General features: G+C 27.9%; 1 protein-coding gene across 4 annotated transcripts in view; it reads left to right on the forward strand.

The window, feature by feature from the left end:
* The window catches only part of LOC136988209 (neural-cadherin-like), a 173265-nt gene that overhangs the window by 4636 nt on the left and 144610 nt on the right, over positions 1–24019 (forward strand). For all 4 annotated transcript variants that reach the window (XM_067286049.1, XM_067286047.1, XM_067286048.1 and 1 more), the window contains exons 2-5: positions 236–1550; positions 18562–18753; positions 19242–19500; positions 19733–19949. In XM_067286049.1, coding sequence (XP_067142150.1) covers positions 302–1550; positions 18562–18753; positions 19242–19500; positions 19733–19949 — 1917 coding nt within the window. In that variant the 5' untranslated portion in view covers positions 236–301. The remainder of the gene's footprint in view (positions 1–235; positions 1551–18561; positions 18754–19241; positions 19501–19732; positions 19950–24019) is intronic.

Genomic DNA, 24019 nt, shown 5'->3' on the forward strand with positions numbered 1-24019 from the left:
GATGTTATTAAATAATTTATAGGTAACTATTAAAATTATTAAGTTTTTCCTGTCTTTTAAATGAATAAAAATACATGAGTTGATAATTTATAATATAATGTATTTTTTTAATAAAATATTTTGAATTTTATATTTGGTAATATTTGTTATTTTAAAGTGTAGTTTAGTTTTTAACAGTTAATGAATAAGTTTATATATTCCAAATAAAAATATATAATATTATATTCTGTTTTAGATTAGAGCTGGACTCTGAATCAAAATTCTTTTATGAAGTGTGCAACTTAAACATTGGAGTACTGGAATGTTAACAGCCATGTATCACTGTAATATGTTTTGGCTTGGACTGAGTGTTGTGATGTCCTTTTTTGGAAACTCATATGAACAGCATTCAGAACATTTAGTTGTGGCTCATGATGTATATCCTGGATACAGCATAAAGAAGTTAATAAATAGGGGTCAGTCATTTAGTCTTATCAATAATGAATTTTCAAATTATTTTACCATATTCAGTGATGGTGTTCTGGTTCCGACAGCTAGTATAGCTCATTTTATAGATTCCCCATTTACTTTGATTGTTAGAGAAGATTATCCTAACAGAACTGTAGAAAAAAATTTAATCATTCATGTAATGGACAAAGACAAGATGTTAAAATTTATAAAGGATACATATTTAGGAAGTGTGACAGAGAATGAACCAAAAGGTTCCGAAGTAGAAGGTTTGGATTTATTTTTTGCAACAACTGATCCAAAGGATCAAGTAAAATATCAGTTTATAGATGGAAATGAAGATAATTCATTTTCGATCAGGCAACAATCAGCAAATGATACAAATCTCATTATATATACAAATAATTCATTGGATCGTGAAACTAGAGAGGAATACAATCTGACTTTAGAAGCATTTAATAGTAAAGGTGATAGTGCAAAGACTTTCATTAGGATAAAAGTTGAGGATGTAAATGATAATCCTCCTCATTTATTAAAGAATAGTTATAAATTCCAAATACCAGATTCTACAGAGCTACACAAAGTTATTGGAAAGATAATTGCAGTGGATGTTGATGGTGATCAACCTTTATATCATTTTTCAAAAAAGCATTCAGTGTTTACTATTATTCCAAAAACAGGACAGATATTATTATTGGAAAAGCCACAGCTGAAAACTTACAAATTCCTAGTGGAAGCTCACGATAATCGTAAACCACGTTTAACAAGTAATCCTGTTCCAGTTATAATTGAAGTATACAGCCATAAGAAAGTCAACGAAAATACAACAGAAAATCAAGTTATATTAGTGCGTAGTAAAAGATCGGTTAGACCTACAAAGACTTATGTATATAAAGAAACAGATGGAAGTATCAAGGGTAAAATGATGTTTCATTTAGAGAAACTAACTAACGAAGAAACATTTAAATTAGTAGACAAAAATCGTTGGATAGACATTGAGGAAAATGGAAGTGTTAAAGTAAAGGAACCTTGGGACTACGAACAGTTAGAAAAAGAAAAAACTATAGATTTTTGGGTTTTAATAGGCATTCCAGGATTTCAAGGTAAGTTTACATTTATTAATTAAAATAGTAATCTTAAACAGCATATTTTAATCAATCCTACACAGTCCCCTCTTTCTTGAGAATTTCTTAATCGACTTACAATAGTTATTTATAGCAACAACGTTTTTTTCTTTGTTTTTTATTGTTTAACCGTAAAAAAATACAATGAATTAAATACTGCCTTACTCAAGTTTAATTTTACACACAGTTCAAATTACATAATTCTATTCTTTCTTCTAAGCGTATTTTGTCATGAGATAAAAATAATTTGAGACTTGAAACACTTATTAACTGTAATTCACAAAAATAATTTACTAACGTTTTTATTTCTACAAAAACGAAGAGAGTTTGTGAACAAAAACTATTTTTCATCTGTTGTGCTGTTTCTTCTAAAACCAGTTCGCTGACCAACCAATTGGAAGATGGCCGTGTGTAAGAAACCGGTTTGAGTTAAAAACAGCACAACGGTTGTCTACTTTGCCTGTCACTGCGATTAGAAAGACTTTCCACATAAATATTCTGTGTCTGGATTAATCGTTCAGACTGTTTACTTTATTTTTTGGCTAAAATCCAAGAGTTATTGTCAGTTTATGAAATTATTTGTATATTTTTCATTCGATAATTTATGTTTAATTTAAATTTAGATTATTTATCTTTCCTCTTTACTGTTTGATAATGTGTTTGTATGAGTGTGCAGGTATTCTAAACTTCAGAAGCGGACACATCTTTTTGTAATTCTTTTACTAGTTTTGCGTGCACCTAGACTCTTAACGATTTAAACCATCACTCTTAAGACCGAAAATCAATATAAAAAATACACACTGTTTGTTCTCTTTTTTTTTATTTTCATCGTGGAATGACTTTCTTGTTTGATGACATTCTTAGTTTGTGGCATTCATTAATTATAATGTAAAGGTTTATTTAATCTCCCAAAATAATCTTTTGTTAACTTTGAGCGAACGAATAATATTTTGTAAACTCCGAGAAATAAAATTCAGAATATATTTTGAATGTTAATTAAAAATAATAGTAAAAATTAATAGGTTGTACTTGTTAATGCACAATTTTCGTCGGTAAAAGTTATAAAAATGTAAGGCACACGATTATGACAAATAATAGACAACTGAGTGCGTATGCAGCGGAATACTAAATTAGGGAAATCATAATTCAGTCGTCATCGAAATGATGTTCACTATTTTCAATAAGTAGGTTAAATTAGAGCTTTTGTTTTATTCGGCGAAAGTCGTGGTTGGCAGTCTGACTTATTCAATTATCGGTGATTGTAAGCATTACTATAGTCTGAGTTGCGAGTGGTACGGCAAGATTTGCCATCGGACCGTACCTATCCCCTCGGCCTGGCTGTGTAAAGAGCATATTCATCAGGTAACAGGCCAAGCGGCACATAACCTGACGCTAGAGTAGTGCCATCGTCTGCAACCTCGAACCATCAATCTCCTTTCTTTTCGTACTAGGTTGCAGAAGAGCACGTACCGTTTTGCAGTACCGTGTCGTAGTGAAAAGAAATTTTAGTAGGTTTAAATGACGCAAAGTGAAATTAAAGGATTTTAGATTTTCATAATAGAGATGACGGTTTTATATAATTGGTTCTTTGTCGTTCCGTTATATTAATGTAAATTTACAAATTGTTTAATTCTTTTTTGTTAGTCTATCGCCTTTAATCCAGGACAAAGAATGACACTGTTCTCGGAATTATGTCTCTCCCACACACGAAACCAGACACTGGATTGTAGAAGAGTAGTTCCTTATGACGTCTGTCTTCCGGGACCGTCTGGAGTGACATCAGCCGGATTAGCGTCCCACCTTCGAAATCTCCCATTTAGTCGGTATATTTTATCGAAATATTCGGTATTGACGGCACTCCTTTCCTGTTTACGCAAGAATTTGGCGTTGTTAAGCAGTGAGTCATCGAATAACTCGTCATCAGACAAAAGTCCATTCACTTTGATCAACGTCCTCAACACGATTGGTTGTTAAAGGAGAGCATTCTTCCTACTCCCCGTTTAGTCTAGTGAGCGCAGGCGCAACTGGGGAATTCGCTGAGAAATTCAGCTGCCTCCGCTAATTGACCAACGGGTAGATGAAAACACTCTCCCTCCGAACAAAATAGACATTAAGTGCTCTAATAATATGTCATCGTTTTTATAGCTATTTTGTTGAAAAGACGAATTTCTAAACCGTTTGTCTTACCGTAATTTATTAAGGAATGCGAATCTCGCAATTGCATTTTTAGTAGAAGAGTCATTTAACGTACGATACAATGCAACTTCCTTCGTTCGCCTTGGATGGCGATAAAACCTTCGAATCTCCGTCGACATAGATTGTAAGTCATCTAGACGCTATTAAGCTTATCAAGGTGCAGTTGCTGGAGGGCCTTCTAAGTTCGACTATCGTAGTTTGCTGTAAGAAGATATCGAAATGTTTGTTGTTTTTTATATCTCCGGGCATAGTTTCTGCAGCTCTTATTCCTTCATTTGTAGAAGTTTGTTTCGTAACAAATAAAAAAAATAATCTTTTTTCTTATTTTAATTGAACTCAAAAATATGATCCGACTTGGGACAGAATCCTATCTAGTTGCGAGCTAATTGATGTACAAATCAGGTTTGTAGAGTGCATCAGTTTAGTAGTATCAACGGTACTGTATCTGTTTAACCACGTTTATCCCTTTTCGTCGCCTGCCTTTACGTTAGCTAAATGTTGTAAGCCGGATCAATCATTCTCTTAAGCCTCCAGATGCTACTCTATGCGTTACAATTGTAGACAGAATGGTTTGGGAAAAGACAAGTCTGTTTTAAACTGATTGCTCCACCAAGGAAAAATACAGAGAATTTGTATTCCGTTTTCTCTTCTATAAAATAATAATTTTTTTCGGTGTTTGTTTGACATAATTGAAAGAACGTAGTCATAATAAATTATTTATCCTGACAATATAATTATATCAACTGCCTCAATTGGTTTAAATTCTTTTGAGATACTAAGATACACGTAACATAAAATATAAAAGGAAGTTCAAGTAGCGAAATGTACATTGTAATGTTTACAAAAATTTTTGCTTTGGCAAGAGTTCAAGAATTTAATGTATTTAAATGGAAATTGTGTTAGAAAGCAACTTTCTTGTATTCTTTCATAATATACTGCTATGTATAATACAAGAACTCCACATCAGCGTAATGTAAAAAAATTGTCCCTAAAGTTTTATTTTACATAAGAACAATTATTAAAATAACAATGTATATACTGTATAACTTTAAAATTAAATTTTATTTATTCAGAATTAATATAAAAATATTTTCATAAAATTTATCTTAAGTATAAATAGTTTGTAGTGAGGAATGCAAAGTATTTTTCTGCTCTGCTTGTCACCTGTAAACAAAGTACAAAGAAATTAACTCTGGCTTAAATTAATGTTTATATGTAAAATGCGCTAATTAATGTCAACAGTTATTAATTGATAGGATTATTATTGTTCTGTAAATATCCTATCAATTGATAATTATTACTAATTGATGTTTATAGAATAGCTATAATATTGTTATACGTAGTGTATTTATATTTAAAAATTTTTAATAACATCTTTCATTTTTAAAGTATGAATTGTCTTAACGAATTTAGCGGAAATTGTATTTCCCGTTTACTTACGTTTATATCCACAGTAAAATATAAATTTGTTTAATAAAACTTCTCGTATAAATTTTCTAATTTATGTACTGTACACTAAATATTCACAAAGCCGTATATATGTTCATAATATCACACTAGCCTTAGAAATGTAGAGTAAAAATGCTTGAATATCAGTCAGTCAGTTATTGTAATATATAGAAGAAAATAACATGTCTCTTCTAATTCATATACTTTAATGTATATTTTATTATAGTAGCTGTTTTAGTAAAATAAAATATTGATAGTGTTTGTTTCAGTTTGGAATTATGAAAGGTCTTTACTCTGAAATTGGTTTATATACTATTTTATATCAGAATTTTGTGTAGATTAGAAATGAATGTAATCTGTAGACTTTTCTTGTGAATAAATTATTTCGAATAGATCTATGTAATATATTGGATATCAAAAATCACTTCAACGGAAAATACAAATTTAAAGAAATACTGTTTCATTTCTTCATCTATAGTATAAATGATAAAAGTAACTCGTTTTATTTTGTTGTTAATTTACAGTTGTTGCTAGAATGATCGAATAATAAAGTATCGAAAAAGTTTGTTTTACATCAAGAGAATAGCTGAAAATTAATGTGCGTTAACTTGTTTAAAGTATTCACTTGATCATTTGATTCTGAATTACATTTTTGAAAAAATGATGGGATGTTAGCTGTCAGTATTTTTTAGTTTTTATTATTTGTTTAAATGTAATTGACGAGAACTATCTCTTGGTTTTTTATAGTTCTTTCAAAAATATCAACTACATCTAGTCTGAGTTTCCTGTTTAAGAGTACAAAAAGCATGCAATGATGTTTCTGAACCACTTATCCAAATGTCTAGTCTTTTAACTTGTTATCTTTTATATTTAGGTCATTTTTTACACTATTGATATAATACTATCAAAATAACCTTATTTATACGGATGAAATGAACTAATACTTCATCTAAATAACAATACTATTAAACGGGAAAAAAGAAAGAATAAGAACGAAGTAGGAAACAGAACTTCATGGCATATTTCACAAGAAAGAAAGAATGCATATTTTTTATATCCTCTACGAACTATATAAATTAACACCATGCTTGAGTTCGTTAGTGCAACGTTGTTAGTTCTGTTAGGGGAAAAAAATTATTGAAATGATCTGGTATGTTTGCATCAGAAATTTTTAGTCTTTTCTTTAACAAATAAACATCAATATTTGTTGATTTTTATACATGTTGCTAGTAAAAATAATCGTAATTAAATTAAATCTGTTTTATATATGTCTACATTTTCATTTAATCAAAATAAAATGTCAATAAACTGACAATCTTAATAGAATAAAAGCTAATTTATGTAAATAATCTTGCTTTAGGTTAAATCTAAGAAATGAATAGCGATTGCGAGAAGAATGATGCATGAAAAATTGCTGAATTTATTTTATTCCTTTTCTATCAATGATTAAATTTTCGAAAGAAGATAATATAATGACGATCTCTAATCGTCGAGGCAGAATGGTGGAATGCCTGGCAAATTTCTAAAACTAAGCGTTATTTTGAATAATATCGATGTATCGAATGAGGATGAAATAGCGTGATAAACTCTGCGCTTGACTTGAGTCGCTTTCTTGCTATCTGTTGTTTGATATCTCTCATTTCGGATAAAATGGAACATCTACGTATTAAATGATAACGGCCTTATTATTGATTATTGTTTCAAGCTTTAGTTCCATCTGATTTGGGAAAACGTTTTGAGTAGCCTATCTAATAGTCTTTCTTTTGGAAAAATTCACTAGAAACGAAATATTTTGAAAAATACAAATATTCAGTCAATAACTAAGTAAATTTTTAATACGTTTATCAAAGAAAGAGAAACTAGAACTGTACAAATCTAGTGTCTAGTTAAACGCAGTAAAGGATAACAAAAAGATAAGATTGTATGTTTTATATACATTACACATACACACTTTGATGTTATTCATTGTCAGGGAGAAATCTTAATACAAATAGAATGAGCAGTAAAGCGATTACTCGTTAGATCTGCAATATTTTTCCTTTTCGACTAATTGTTTTCAAAAAAACAAATTGAAACGAAATGTTAAGGACTTAAAATTATGGATGCTATTTTAAGTTTTAGATATAAATTGATATTTTCTTAGCATCTTTTCAATTAATATTAAAGGCTTGAAGCGAAGAATACAATCAATATTTCGGACAGACTTTTTTAAGATTTTTGAACTCTTATGTGATATCATATTTTAAATCAATTATCTCCACATCTGAGTTTTTCTTTTCTCTTAATTAAACACAAAATGCTTCTTATTTTTGTTGTTGTAATAAAATTTAACATTGATATAAAATCTTATGAGTAATAACTATTTATTTACTTCAGTCGTTTAATTAATGTATTTAATTAATCTAGTCTTGTTGGCAGGGGAGAAAAATGTAAATATAAATATATATATAATATATAGAGTTTAATGTTTGCAATAAATATTTAATTATTGTTAAAAATGCTTTTTGCAAAGTTATTTATACTAAGTTGCGTTAAAATATTAAATGCGTCGTGCATACAATGTTTAATTTACTAGTCGGTATGAATGGTGTGGCTCCTTTAGAATGACTCCCAGTAGTGTAAAAAACATGAGAAATAGTATTTCTTCAAATATAAATATTGTAGTTATGTAAAGAAGTAATTTTCATACTTGTTGCAAGATCTAGTGCTAGTATTAGATAATCTCCTGAAGGAGAGTAATTCGTGTCTATTGGATCGATGAAGCCGATTTTTCTTCGAAAAAGGAAACCTTTTAATTAGAGGATTCTTTGACTACCATAGATCATAAAATCAGTTAAAGCCAAAACAAAAGGCATTAAATTTTAATCTTATTTGTTTTATTATTATTTGTTTTATTAGGTTTATCGTTTCCCTGTATTATTTCGACGCTGTTCTGTTAGTGATATTATGAAAAGTATACTTGTGTAAGTTTAATCATTAGATAAAAAAGTTTGTAATGAAATAGAAAACCATTTCATGTATTTTTTTTTCAGTAAGTCTAAATGCTCTGTATCATGTCATCAAAACTCTCATACACGAATGTTCTGAAAGAAAATATGTAATTTCCGTCTCAAATCCATAGTTTTCAAACTTTTAAAGTCTTTTTCATCTGAGTGGGAGCAATTTCGTCTCACCTGGTCGAACTGTAAAGTCACTTATCTACCAATAACGTCACTTTGCTGTCGTATTACATCTTCTCTAACTTGTGACATGAAACAGAATTTACATTTTGGGAGAAAATTTATTCTAGTATCAAACTTATTCTATGAACGAAAATAAATAAATGTGTTGGTTTACTTGAAATAAATTTTTGTTTACTTTTTTTTTATTATAGAAACTTCAAACAAAAATTATTGATTTGATTCATGATAAAGAAAAAAAATTTTTTAGTAAATAGAATTTAGTTAAATGTAATTTACTGTTTCCCATTTATAAAATATTACTTAATAGAATATACTGTTTAGTTTTATTTAATTAGAATCGTTTCTCCAAATAAATACTTGAAATAATTTAATAAAATTTACTTAAATGAATATTTAGGGTATTTAGTGATTTTCCCCCCCATATAAAGGAGAATTTTTAGACGCAAGATTTATCCATGTAATTTTGATTTTTACTTAAAACATTTTGATAAATGACAAATAAGAAATGTTTATTGCCCCTAAGTCTAAGAAACGTCTGTAAGCAGTTAAATATAATCATTCATAATGAAAACTAGTATCAATTTAAAACAGCAAGTACAGTAGAATCAATTAATTTGTCTCTCTAAAGCATTGAATATGGTTTTATAAAAACTATCAAATATTTATAGGTGATGATAATATACTTGTATCTCTCTGTCAAAGATTTCCACTACTATCCTGACTTTCATCATTTTTTTTTACGATATTTTAATGAGATCTACAACCTGTTCTACATATCGTGGTCATTTATAACGTTCAGATTTATAGTAGATCAGATTTATGTGTCTTTTGAATTTCATTGATCCATTCTGTTTAACTTAAATTTGTGTACACTTCACTTCTGAAAAATGGCTATTTTCAAAATATTGTTTTTTGAATACAGTGCAGCTTTTATTGAACGTAAAAAAACGAAAGAATTGTTTCTGATCCTTATTTTAGAGATGAAATCAAAACTGTCAACGTTAATCTTTCTCTCTCTCTTTTTTTTTCCATTTTATCTATACAAAAAATATTTACTTGATTTAAAATATTTTTAGTTTCATGAAAATCACTGTCACTCATTTCATTTTCTTCGTTTAAAACATGGTTACACCATTTTCAGTTAGATTAAGTATATATTTTTAAAATTTCTAATACCGCCTATCCTGATTGAATTTAAAATGCTTCAATACATTCTTAGGGCATTTTATTATACAAAAAATTTAATTATAGAAAATTTTGAAACATTCTTAACCTGCTATCATAAATTTGAAATATTTCTAAAACGTATCATTTTATTATTATATACTGGAGAATAAATTAGATTATCGAGTATAGAAGAAATTCTTTCAGCTAATTCCTGAGACAAGATGATGATGCGTCTTCAATTATAATTGTCAATTTAACTTCATTTTACAGTTTGTGTGTGTATATTAAAAAGAAAAAAAGACGAAACGCTTTAATCATTTCATAAATAAAATATATCGTCATTTGATATATTCTGCAGCTTTAAATTTTAGTAATAAATTAATAAACTTTAAAAAATATATATATCCATCTGTCACTTATTAAAGGTTGATTATTCGGTAATGAAAAACAAATTCGTTGTAATTATTTACTTCCAACATACGATAAACGTGTAACTGATGAAGTAAGTAAATTAATTCAATGACAGTGCCATTAGCCAATTAGTTTTTTTCCCCCATAGTCATTTCTCCTTGCTGCAGGTTGGTTGTTTTTTTTTCTTGTATTTGTCTATTGAAAATGTTAAAGTAATATTATTGTAAAGTTGATAATATTAATTTGATTAAAAAGTTAATTAATACTACGAAAATATTTTGTATTTTCTTTCTTTTCTTACAATTCTTTTCGCATCGAAATTCAGAAAAGCATTGTTTCCTGGATGTCAACTCGGAGAAAACATCGGGATAATAAAGATCATAATGCTACGTTACAATGATGCAATAAAAATAACCTTTACTTACGATAAGGCTATATTCTGTATTATATACTTAACCAATTTCGTAAAGGTCGTATTCTTTACTGTTTATTTTATAAACAATGCGGTCATATTTTACAGATTGAGAAGAAAATTTTTATCAAGGGGAACTTTTTTCCTCAGTTGCTCATAAGAACCAGGAAATCGCGTTGTTTTCCATTTAAATAATTATTAAGTTAGAAATTTCTTCCCGATTACGATGAAGTGTGAACTTTAATTCTTATACTTTCTTTCACCGTATTTACTTTAAATCAATACTTTAAACGTTTAAACATATCTCTTTAGAATTGAACTGACAGCAGACTGTATATTAAACAAACGTGATTCATTTTTGCAGAAATTGCTTCCAATTATGGAAATTAGATAACATAAATTCTTATTTAAAATAATGCTCTTCAGCAAATATTGTATATTTATTTACTTTTAGATATATTTTTTATTAAATCTTGCAAAATTTTAATATAATATCAAAAAAAGAACTTTATTTAGTTTAGAAACGTCTGAATTTAATATGTTTTGTCATATTTTAGTTGATTTAAAAATTATTGTCTTTTCTTTAAATCCTGGGCGGCTGTTTATTAAATCTTTGCTTCTTCTGGGTGTAATGCTATTTCCAGACTTTATTGACTATGGGTGCTCTCAACAGCACGTGTGAGGGAAAGTGGACAGAAATCCGATACTACACTAGATGGGGGTTACAGAAGATTTTTCGTGATATGTGGCGAATATTGGGCGGGTTGTCACGCCTCACAACCCGGGGCGGAGTCCTACCGCAGCTGTATCGAGTGGGTGTGCCAGCTTTCCATAGAAAAATTTATTTTTTTTATTCTTGATGTGTTTGGTTGTTGACTTTTTCTTAATCCTGTATGATTAAGTAATAGTTTAACATAGTCGTGAAAATGTCTTTCCTTGCAATAAAACACTTTTGTGATAGATGTGAATTGCTGTATAAATACCTGCATTAAGTCGCTACTTTCAGAAAACATCTGGGTACAGTGTTTGATACTCGCTGGTAGCACTGAAAAGGAAAGATTGCAATAGTGCTAATTGTCGCTTTTCTGCCATTGTAAATCTTTCTCATGCAGATAATAAATGGTCGACAGCTCGATATTATAATGATGGCATGTGTCAGGAGATAATAGTACGCTGTCGTATGGTTGATCAGCCCGACCCACCTTGGATGATAGTAGTCTTTACGAAATACACGTCTGAATTAAGCGTTACTGCCTTTTTTCCGTCGCAGGTGCAACTGTTCCATATTCTCTTTGTGACTTGTCATCCCTGTGACTGATGGTGTGCGTGACCAATACCGAATTCTCTCCGACTTTGAAGGATTCCAGGTCACGTACACGATGAAAGGCTAGAAAACCTGCATGCAGGTGCTTCCGTCCGTATATTTAAAGTCCATCCTTGCTGAAACATCCCAAGCAGGTCAGTGGCGTCCTTCGAACGGGCGTTACCAGGGAATGTGAACATCCTACATTTCCTGTGCTTTACGGGCAAACCCATCACTACACGACATGCCTGCAGCAACTTTCAGGCTACAACTAAAAAATTAGCGAGTAAACATAGGCAAATGTCGAGATTTTTGTACAGTCCATTGTCACGCAAGGTACAGTACTTGGCGTCTATCTGCCTTACATGTTGAAACAATCTGAATCGTTTTTAATAGTTAAATTAAATTGAATTATTGTATTTGTTCCAGCCAGAAAACTAAAAAATAACTAACTTAAGTTTAGTATTGCTTTGTTCATTCCCCCCGTTATGATACTAAACTGAAATAGACTGTTAATATATTTATTATTCTCGAAGCAATATTTTCAAATTTTTCTAAGCTGTTGATTGTTACCAAGTTTAAAGATTAGCCTATATGTATAATTTTTAAGTCTCTGCCTTAATATAAGCCATCTTTTTCTATCAATAAAATATTGAGTAATTATATTCCCTTCTTTCTAAAATAAGTAAATATTATAATAGCAGAATAAGACATGGGTTTATCTCATTTTGTTTTTGAATCCATTATTATTACCGACCATATACTTAACATTAAATAAGAAATTATTAATGAAGTGGTACGAATTTAAAATGTACAAGACATTTTATTTGAAAATGTAATAAAGATGTGTAGTTTCAAATAAATTATTGATAGACTGTGTAAGTATAGATCGATTTTCTATCATCGCATGTGTCTACTGTTCCGCAATTATTGTGATACTCTTCAATGCTTAATCATTTGTGGCAGATGTTTCGCAGACAGTGGAATATCATTGAGTAATATTACGAAATTATATTTATTATGCTACAATGATATATTAAGTTAGCCTATTAGTTACATGCTATTTTAATTACCTGAAAGCCAGGATTTTTAATTTTCACATTAAATGCATTTACATTAATTAGGCTTTATTTATGTTAATAATAGATTGTTTAATTTACTTAACACGTCTAAAACTATTGTAAATATGGTTTTTGTTGGAAAAAATTCAGTTAAATTAATTTTGATCTGATAATTTTCAGAGATTCTATTAAAATTATTTCATTGTATAATAATAAGACATAAATATGAACTTTCAAACATTTTTAATATACATAAAAAATTTAATCTGCATAAGCTTTTTGACGTTGTTTATAACAATTTATTGATAATATGGAAGAATCCAATTATCAAAGGTCATAGGAAGGGTAAAGATAATTTAAGATGTTACAAAAAGTCGGCTTTATTTAGCTGAAAATGAAAAAAGAACAACTTAATGAAAAAAGAACAAAAATTAAAGAGCTACTTTACAATAATTAGAATGTTTTGCGATGAGATTGACAACTTCACAAATTAATAACACATAAGTTATACGCTGGTTGCTATGGAATGATTGTTAAGTTAGTAGCGTTTAGAAAGATTATCTTTTATATTAATTTAATTTTTTTTTGTTATGGAGGGGGAAAAAAGAGATCGTGCTGAAGATCTGTTGGAACTAATGTTGATGCGAATGCGTTATAATTATTACTTGATTCGTATGTTACTCTGGAGTACAATAAACTTCCATAAAAATTGATTAAACGTAAGCTATGAATAATGTTCAGTGAATAATTTTAGAACATAATCTATTAAAAATGGAAAGTAACGGATCTGTCCAACGTGTGGATCGATAATATTCGAACAAATGTGCGACCGAGTTTGAATGTTGTGCCATAGTTAATCATATTTCGGTGAAATTTTTCAAATTTATATTGGAAATAATGTAACTCTGATTTAATTTATCCTTTTCTCTTTCTCTTACAAACATTGAATTCAATTAAAAAAAGCTTATACTTCTCATTCTTTTTAAAATGATGACTGAATAATTACCAACGTAAATCTTTAAATTTTATGATTATTTTATTGTAAAGCATTGTAACTCATTAATAAATCTAATATATATATATAATACTAGTTATAGTTCTTAGCTGGATTGTAACTCATTAATAAATCAATATATATATATATACTAGTTATAGTTCTTAGCTGGACATTTTAAATAGCGTGTTTATAGCACGCTATTTAAGGATTCCTTTTCTATTTGAGGATCTAATAGCGTGTTTATAACATGCTATAATTAAAGGAATCAGAAAAAGTTGACAGTAGAAACTTTTGTTGCTAATTTGCTTTTGATATAATTGATAGAAATATAATAATTAAAAGTATCTTCTAATTTTTGATTAAAATGAAATTAATTTTCTTTAAGTTCAAATTATTTATAATTTGAAAATCAGTCTTTAGAAACCTCAAACGAAAAATATAAAATTCTAAAAGCATCTCACAAGATTAGATTATAAAATCATTTATTTTTCAGTAAATAATAGCCTAATAGGTGATTGTTTTCTGAATCGTTTTTAAACTTTGTATCTATTTTATTTTGTATATTGTCATATATTTATTCGATTTAAAATATTACTTTTATTTCTGTCAAAGATGACACAGTTTAAAAATAGCAGAGAAAGACAATTTGTTTTTCTTGTATTATATATTATTTTATTTCATTGCACTTTAATCAGATTTCATTTGAATGCAGACAGTTTCTTGAGTTAAAAAAATTAATGAGTTAATAAAAAATCTAATAACCCGCATTAAAGCTTAATCTATTAAAAAAATATATTAAGAATGATAAAATATTTCATAGATTTTTTAAAAATTGGATTATTTAAAGTTTAATGCACTTCAGTAAGGTTTTTTTTGGTTGTTAGTGATAGTAAAATAATTTAAAAAGCTGTCTTTTTAGCTGTGATTTATTTATTGTTATGTTGCATGTCTAGGAGAATTGATATAGTATGATAACCTTTCATTTACGACAAGTTAAATCTAGATAGACAAATCAATAGTTTGTAGAATCAACTGAGAATAAACTAGTTTAAATGCTTTGTTAGAATAAATCTTATTTAGGTTTCTGATTGGCTGTAAACCAACGATTTTTCTTAATTTTTTTCCAAATATTTGAAATGTCTTGTTTTATAAATAGACATAAATAAATAAATGCTACTTTTTGTGACATAATTTTATGTTAATTAATATATTTTAACATTTCAATTTATATCGGATATATTCTGAGTAGATATTATAATTTAAAAAAGTAATTTCCTTTTAATTTACATTTTCTATTTAATATATAAATATTTAAATAATTAATCAAATGTATTAAAATATCAGCAATGGAAGAATATCCCAATTACAGAGGATATTAATCGAAGTAGAATGTATACAGATCTCGTGTTAGAATGAAATCGGCCATGAATATTAGAAAATTACTTGACCCTTATTGCACTTCATTCCTGCCGTAATACCCATTCTAATGCACGGGAAAGCTGGAACATATTTCTGCAGCGAGATCACCTTTTCATATATATAACACGAAAGAATAATTATTTTAATCATAAAAATTGTCGTGTTGAATTTGTTAATTTTGTATTAAATGTATAAAGTTGTAATTAATAAGCAGGTTTTTTTTGTTTGTTTTTTCATGCACATTTTCATTACGTCATTGGAAGTGTATAATTTGAAAATATAATTATATATAAAAAATTAGAAAATTACATGATATAAAGAATTAGAAAATAATTCGTGATTCTTACATTAAGTATTTTATTGCGTTCGTGTAGATTGAAGAATAAGTTGACTATCTTTTGTTGGATGACTTGAATTTTTGATTGTTTAATTGTTCTCTTCTAATTATTAGCATAAACGATATAAAACGTTTGAATTCATTTATTGAAAATGCTTCCATATGTAATTTGTCCATTCTTGTTATAAAATAAATGAAAAAATTTATGACGACCGAAGTAATTTAATTCTTTACTCTTAAAAGCGAATCAATTCATCAACAAACGAATATTGTGTTTTCACAATGAGTACTTTTTAAAAACTGTCAGAGTTCACAGATTTAAACTAAGAGCTCATTGTTGATCCACTTCTACTATTTATAGAAAGTGATTTTCTAGCTGATGTGTATATAATAACAGTAGTAATTTTAAAAAGATTTGGTTTTGTCAAAGCAGTTTCGTTATTAATCCTATAACTCCACAAATATACGAGTGTGTCCGTAGAGATTATACCAGCATATTGTAAAATATTTAGGCTTGCGTGAATGGTTATTTGAAAATGAATAAGGATTTGTGGCGGTTAACCCCTCAGTAGCATCGTCAATCAAATCGAATTGAACTCAACACTAATCTACGGTTTATTTTCCCTATCTCGGGTGGCCGAGCGTCGTAATCGATGCTAGTTTGCGTCATAAGGTCGCTGACCTTAATGCCCACCTCTTTCCATCGTAATTACTGCGGCCGGCACGCTACCACTTCTCCAGTTTTCGTAGGAAGGAAGGATTGTTTTCGAGTGTCCTGAATTATTTAACATTGACTGTCGTTTCTGGTCGATACGACTCTTTCGTCTGCCTGAATGGATATCATATGTTGTCATTACGTTAAGTGACACCTAAATATACCTCCATGATAGCGACTAATTGTACGGCATTGTCTTGATTAGTGACGGAACGGTCATTAAATTCGGTTGTGTAGTCAATTAGGAAAGAACTGCGTTAGATCCTCCTTATGAATGGAAATTACTACGATATGGATAATAGCTTATTTTTCACTTATACAAATGTTAGTTCGATAAAGCTATTAATTCTAATAAAAAATTAAGGTCTAGATTTTATAGTGATATTTTGACGTTACCGCTGCTTTTAGTGTTTACTTTTTAAATATAATACTTGAATTATTTATATCGCGAGGAAAGTTTTTAAAATAAACATGCTTATTCGATTTTTTTAATATCAGTTATAATCTTCCATTGAAATCTTTCAATGATAGTTTTAGTTAGCAAAAACATTAAATCGATTTTAGAAAATCTAAATACAGAACATGACCAAATTCACGTAGAAATGTTTCCTTGTACTTAGTTTCATTTATAAAATATAGTAATTATTTTCATTAATAATTTAATTTGTAAAATATAATAAAGACCTTTTAATGAAGATAAAATTTTGTGTCGGATTGTTTTTTATATAATGAAGAGTTTTATTAGAACGATTTTTGTTCCAGTTTTGTTCTTTCTTTCGTAACTTAAAAGTCCTCTTAATGCATTATTCACTTTGTGAGCCCGATGTCTACCGAAAACTTGTTTACATTTTAGAACGCCCTTATATATGTTCGACCCATTGCAGTAATCTGACAGGAGGTCATGACAATGTCAGCCATTTTCTTTGCTTATTTTTCACGCGTAGAATTTTTCTTGCACGATAAACTGCGTTTTACTTAAAGATTTTCGAAACATTATCAAATCTTATCTTGTTTTGATTGGCGTTAGGGAGGGTGGTATTCGAAATAGTTCGGATATCTGATATTCGGTCAACGCCCGTACTCTCGAGAAAAGGTCGTGTTCTTCGTTTATGACCTTGCATCTTTCGCAGCATTGGCGTGGACCGATTTGAACGTTTTGTAGACGTAGAGTAGCTGTTTAATAAAGCAAAATTAAAGTTTATAAGACTCTTAATTACATTAGTGTTGATGACAAATGAGGCTAGTATAAAAGGCTCAGATTGAGCTGGGGAACATCAATTAATGTCTCACCACGCTTGTCTTCCTTCATTTGTGAATGAAACGGCTCACGGGGCGTACATCCTTCCAAACACTAACCTGGTGGGATAATTCAATCTTCAGATATATATTTCAGACGACTTCTTGTGGGTGTCGCATTATCCGTGCGTCCAGCAGTTTCCAATCACTAATCCATCATTGTATCTCTTTTTTAACCCTGAGACTTTGGGTTTACGACGTCCAGGTCGGGACCTTATCTCGACCGTTAGACCGATTTACGGTCACCGGGTATCCGGTAATGGAAAGACTTGTCGCCGCACATCTTTCTCTTCACGCGTGTCACCGGGGCCATCGATCCAGTGGCGCTTTCCTGCTTCCTACCCATTAAGTGGAATTTAAAGTACAGCAGCTGTGTATAGTTAACCCTGAGCTTATATTTGCTACTCTTAACCCAAACGGTGACATCCTATCGACGACTTTAGTCGAAATTTGAACTGATTTGATCCGACGTCTATAAGGTCGAAGCGACGATTTGGACGTTTGCCAACGTCAGCTGGAAACGTCCAAAACGTCAAGACAGGAAACGGTCAAGTTCGCGTCATAAATTGCAATCTGCCACATTGACGACCTCAGATCAGTTTACGTTTGAAGAGAACGTGATAAGAATTCTTATCGGAAGAGATGGCCTCTCTAAAGGACGACTTCGTTATGGTATTGAGAAAAAAAACTTCTCCTCCCCGTTTTGTTATCGACAGTTGTTCCGTCAACTTTTTGCATCTTCGATGCCTTTTTTTTTAATGATGTCGCCATTCGTCACTAAGATACAATGATATGGCATCATTCTAAGATAGAGGTCAGTGACATTATACAACGAAAATACTATCTTCTTTGTTTGTTTACATAAAGTTTTTAGAATGTTTTTTATATGAAAATGCTATTCAATTATTCCACATACAGATAATAAAATGTACTTGGGTATAAACATGTTTTAAGAAAGATATGAATGATGTCAGTTTAGTTTATAGATAACAATAATTTCTATAATATTTATATATTTTTCATTTTTTTAAATTATGTTTTATAGAACATGAAAAACAGCGTGTTATTATTCACGTGAAAGATGTCAACGATGAGAGTCCTTATTTTATAAATAGACCTCTACCTATGCAAGCTGTAGTACAATTAAATGCACCTCCAGGTACTCCTGTTTTCAAATTACAAGCTAGGGATCCTGACCAAGATCATGATATACATTATTACTTAGTTCGAGATCGAAGTAAGTTTTTTTTTAATTTTAATATAATAGTACTATTGATACTTATCTGTGTTTTAAAAGAAAGCTTTGTTCTTAGTTCCAGATTTTCACAGCAATATCAAATTACAAATCATGCTTTGAAATAAAATATTTTTTCTAGTTACTTTTTGAAATATTTTAAGCACCCATAATTTGCAATTGATGTCAGATATAATGGTTTTATTTAATTTAATTTAAGTATAATTAATATTATTTTTCAAGATTAATATATGTAATAACACAAATATTTTACATTTTTTTCTTCTTTTTTTTGTTTTAGAATAAAGATAATGTTTATATTCAGTTAAACTTGAACATAGCCTATCTTTTATTTTTGAAATATATTCAATATTATTTTAGCTTTTTGCTCTCATTTCTAATCATATTATTTTTAGTTAACTGAAACATTTAGTCTTTATATCTTATGAAATATAATAGGATAGTTAAAAATTAAATATATAATTTTACAGCTGGTGGCAGATTTGAAGTTGATGAAAGATCTGGAGAAGTACGAACATTAGGAAGTGATCCTTTCATGTTGGATAAAGAATATGTATTGTATGTAAAAGCTGAAGATCAAAATGGACAAATGGAAAGTGGTAGTAGCACTCTGCAGTATCAATCGACTGGAGAGAAAAGGTTATCTATAATGGGAGGGAAAAGACCACCTCAGTTCTATATGTCAAAATATGAAGTAACCATTCCTGAAAATCAAAAGAAAGATTCTGAGTAGGCATTTATTTTGTTTCAGTTCATATTATTCTTTTTTTGTTGATCGTTAAACATTTTTTTTAAAATGTTTGTTTAAAAAGAGCTGAAATACAAATGATTTCAGAATAGTCATTCAAAAGTCTTAATTATAGCAAAATAAAATTAATTTGCATATTACATTTTTAATTATTTAATTTATGAAATAGTAATGGCATACATAATAACTTCTCAACATTTGTAATTCTAACAGTATTATTGAAGTGAAAGCAAAATCATTTGCTGATAGAGAGATTAGATATACATTAAGAGCTCAAGGTAAAGGTGCTGGAACTTTCAATATTGGTCCTACAACAGGAGAAGTAAAATTAGCAAAGGATTTGGATTATGAGGATTTACGACAACCAAAGTCATATTCTCTTATTGTTACTGCAACTGAAGATTCTGGTGGATTTTCCACATCTGTTGAGGTAATTTGTTATTTTTATAAATCCTGTTATTTATTTAACAATTATAAATTCTAATTCTAATAATTGCAATATATATGTTAAAATTTATTATTTATGATTTTAATTTTATTAGTATGCTTTTTCCTTCTAGTAAATTGTGATAATATATATTGTATGTTTGTTTATAATATTAAAAGAATGTAATATTGTAAATAAATATAAATCTTTAAAAATAATACCTCAATCTCATGAATAATATATAAATGAAAAAAATTAAATCATTATATGATTTTAAATGTTGAATTATAAATTTTTATTAATTTTTTTTGGTTGTATTTTATAAGAAGGTTTTATATTTTTTGGTTTGAAATGCTACAGTAGTGAATCACTTTTCTTATCTTTTTAAAGTGGATATAAAAATTTTGTAGATGAAATAAATATATTTGAGTCTATAGTATATCCTAATACTTGTTGCAATAACCTAATTAGATGTTTCAATGTTGTTACATCCAAGATTTTTAATTGTTGTTAGAATTTATTAGTATATCAAGCATGTTGTTTTATTGTATTTAACATTATAAAACAGCAAAGATAATTTCTTAATCTGAGTACTGCTAAATCATTATGCAACAAAAATCTTTTTTTTTTTTGTCTTTTTTTTTTGAATAGTGTGTTGTGCAATCAATACAATTCTTTATGAATTTCTTTCTATTTTTTTTTTGTTGTATTTTGTCATTTTAAATTTATCTACATAAATAATTTTTAATGTTTTGGAATGAAAGAAATAATATACATTTTTCTTAAAGATCGGTTTTGGGTTTTATTTGTTATTTAGGATAGTTTTTATAATAGTTAATTTTTCAGATTTCTATTATATATTCATTAAAATATCTTATAGTTGTCTGCAATTTTATTAAAGATATTTAACAGTTACAAAATGTACTGATCATAAAATTATAAACTTAGTAATGGTAAAAAATTTGTAAAAAGTATTACGTAATTTAGAAAATTTCCAACTTTTTTAAAATAACTTTTATACTAATGATTTTAAATATAAGATTTCTTAAATCGTTTTTGATATGTTTTATAATATATTTACAAGAATGTACTGAAATATACTAAATCTATGCTTATTAAAAAAATGTTTATTAATATACATATATAGAATATATGTACAGTTTATATTGTATTGTTTTATATAATGTATGGAATTAATGATTTGGATGAACAAAGGTCCTGCCAGTAGGCCACACAGTCTGGAGGCTAGTTCTGCTCTTTTTCAATGCTGCACAATAACAACATTTAGCAGTAGATGTTAATTTAATAACTGATTTTTAATTACTATGCTCTATTTTATGTTGTCCAGATTAACCAAAGAGCATGTAATCTGAAAAGAACATGCTTTTTGAACTTAAAAACTAAACCCAAAAAAGTAAAATGCATACTTGAATTTCAATAATATTTTGTAGTTCACAAACCCAAAGCAGACTTGTAAGGTTTACCAAAAGATGCTTTTGATCAGTGGTGATTTTTTGCATTTCCATCATAAAAAATGAGAAGAACAGATATATGTCCAACCACAATAACCTGCTATTTTGAAAATATCCCTTTGCATTTTTTTCAATTTTGCTATATTAGACTGATGTAAAGTAAAACTGACTGATTAGGGACCTGTCAATATGCCCCAGTCAAGAATTAAAAGAATCAGTTTCAAAGGTTTACCAGAAGTGTCCACTGGTCCTTTTGGTAGGCTCCTTGTCTAAAATATTAATCCCAAAAATATAGTTTTAGATAAGTCATTCTTAATTAATGTTAGGTATAAATAAATATATAAATTTATAATAAAAATTCAGTTAAAAATTGATTATTCAGAAAAATTAATTTTAAAAACATATTTTTTCCATTAATTAAGTCTAATAAAATGAAATCTTATTAAAATTAAAGAACAAATGATTATTGTCTGTGTTATAAAAATTATCAGGATTTATTTTGGATTTCTTTTCCTAAAAATTGTTCAAAAGATATCTAAATAAATTTTTAAAAGCCTGTCTGATTTTAAAAATTTAATTACCAAAAACAAAACGTTTTTTTATTAGAATTATTAATTATTCATTGTTTACTATTTTGTTACATAAATTAGTATAATTATCTTGTTCATTTTGTTGATTATTTTTATTTTGAAGATTCATAATATAATTTGTTTCTCATTATAAATAATGTAAAGATTGTAATGTCACAATATATAACCTTTTAACAAACAATATTTTATTAAATTTTATAGTTTGTTTTTAAATACAAGGTACAGTACAATGTTCAATTACTAGAAACTCAGATATTTAGTAAATAAAATGTTTGTTATATAAAATTTGAAATATTTATATAAGAATTTAGCAGATTTAATATTATTTCTATGATTAATTATTTACAGTCTAATAATTGTTTTAATGATTATAAAATTATTGTTAGATTATAATGTAATCTAACAATTATTGGTAGATTATAATAATCCAAATAAGCTTCTTTTTGATGTTTCCAATAATATGAATTAAATATTTCATTTAAAAATTTCTTTTATTATAAAATATTTCTGATTCTGTATGTATATTTCAAATATATATTCTTTCATTATCAAGTATTTTATTGATGCTTGATGATTTTTATTTATTTAAAATAAACTAGTCAGAACCTGTTAAATATTCAGTTTAATCAGTATGATATGCCAATTAGTTTGGTGTCATTGTCATTGAATTGCATATACACTGAATAAAATTTCAAACAATATTTATGAAAATATTTAATCTTCTTTTTCTTAACTTTATTCCTTTCAAGTGAATTTTGTAAGGATTTTTGAAATTATTTCCAAAGTTTGAGATATGAATTTATTGAAAATTTAGACTTTCTTTGGAAGTAAGCATAAAATTACTATGGAGAATTTATCATACAGGAGCACTTTAGGAATCATGCAGTTTATAATTTTTACATATTACTTTCTGAATGTCTCATTGAATACAATGTTCGAATACTTAATAGAAAACTTACTTCCATCCAGCTTTGTGAATATTCTAATATTTAAAAGATTTCACTCTGAACAGATCCACTTGAAGTATGTTCACACATTGTCATGCCTGTGCAATGATGGAAAGGGATTAATCAAACAGGCTATTATATAAATACGATTGAGAAAAATTCACATTTAAGGTGTTAAAGCTAGTTAGCATAGACTGTAGTTTGTCATAGTAATATTATTGAAAAACTGGCTAGACTTGGCACTTTTTAGCATACCTGGGCCTTTGTACCAAAAAACTGCAAAACTAACCAACCAATATTATTATTCATAAGAATTCTTTTAAATTTATAAAGAATTTATACTAAATATAATAATAAATTCTTAAATATTACCATTATTTTTGAAGTGATACTAATATAATTATCAATAAAATTTTGTCTTTAGTAAGTAAAGATTTTCAGTTATATATATTTTTGATTTTTAATAACTGTCACATGTCAGTTTGATTGGTATATAATAAACTGTTCATTCTTGTAAAAATTATGACTTAAAAGACAAATAAAGTTAGGAATATGAAATTAGTGAACATTTTAAAAATATAACATTAACTTGTTTTTTTATTTAATATATTTAGCTAATTATGTTTTATAATTTCTTTTCTGTTTAATATTAGAGAGATTAAAAGAGGTATCTTAATAAGATTGTCTTTTATACTTCATAATTGTTTAGTAAATACTTGTTTTATATAAATACTTCAGGTAAATATTTATTATTCATAATTATTATTGCTTATATTGTTAGAAATAAAGATTTTGATTAACTGTTTTCTAAAATTTAATGAACAAATTAAATTTAAAAGTGTTTTCCGATACATTAATAATTATTTTGATAATTTATTAATTATAAATTTGATCAATTAGTACCAGACAGACAATTTAGAAAATATCACTTGAGACATCTTTTTACAAATACTTTATATAATTAATCTATTTTAAAATTAAATTTTTAACTAAAAGGCTTTTGTTGTTCAAATAATTTCATAATTAAAATATCATAATTAATATAGCATTACATTTATGTTAGC

The sequence above is a fragment of the Centruroides vittatus genome, unplaced genomic scaffold, assembly GCF_030686945.1.
Source record: "Centruroides vittatus isolate TY-2023 unplaced genomic scaffold, ASM3068694v2 scaffold_324, whole genome shotgun sequence".
Classification (NCBI taxonomy): Eukaryota; Metazoa; Arthropoda; class Arachnida; order Scorpiones; family Buthidae; genus Centruroides; species Centruroides vittatus.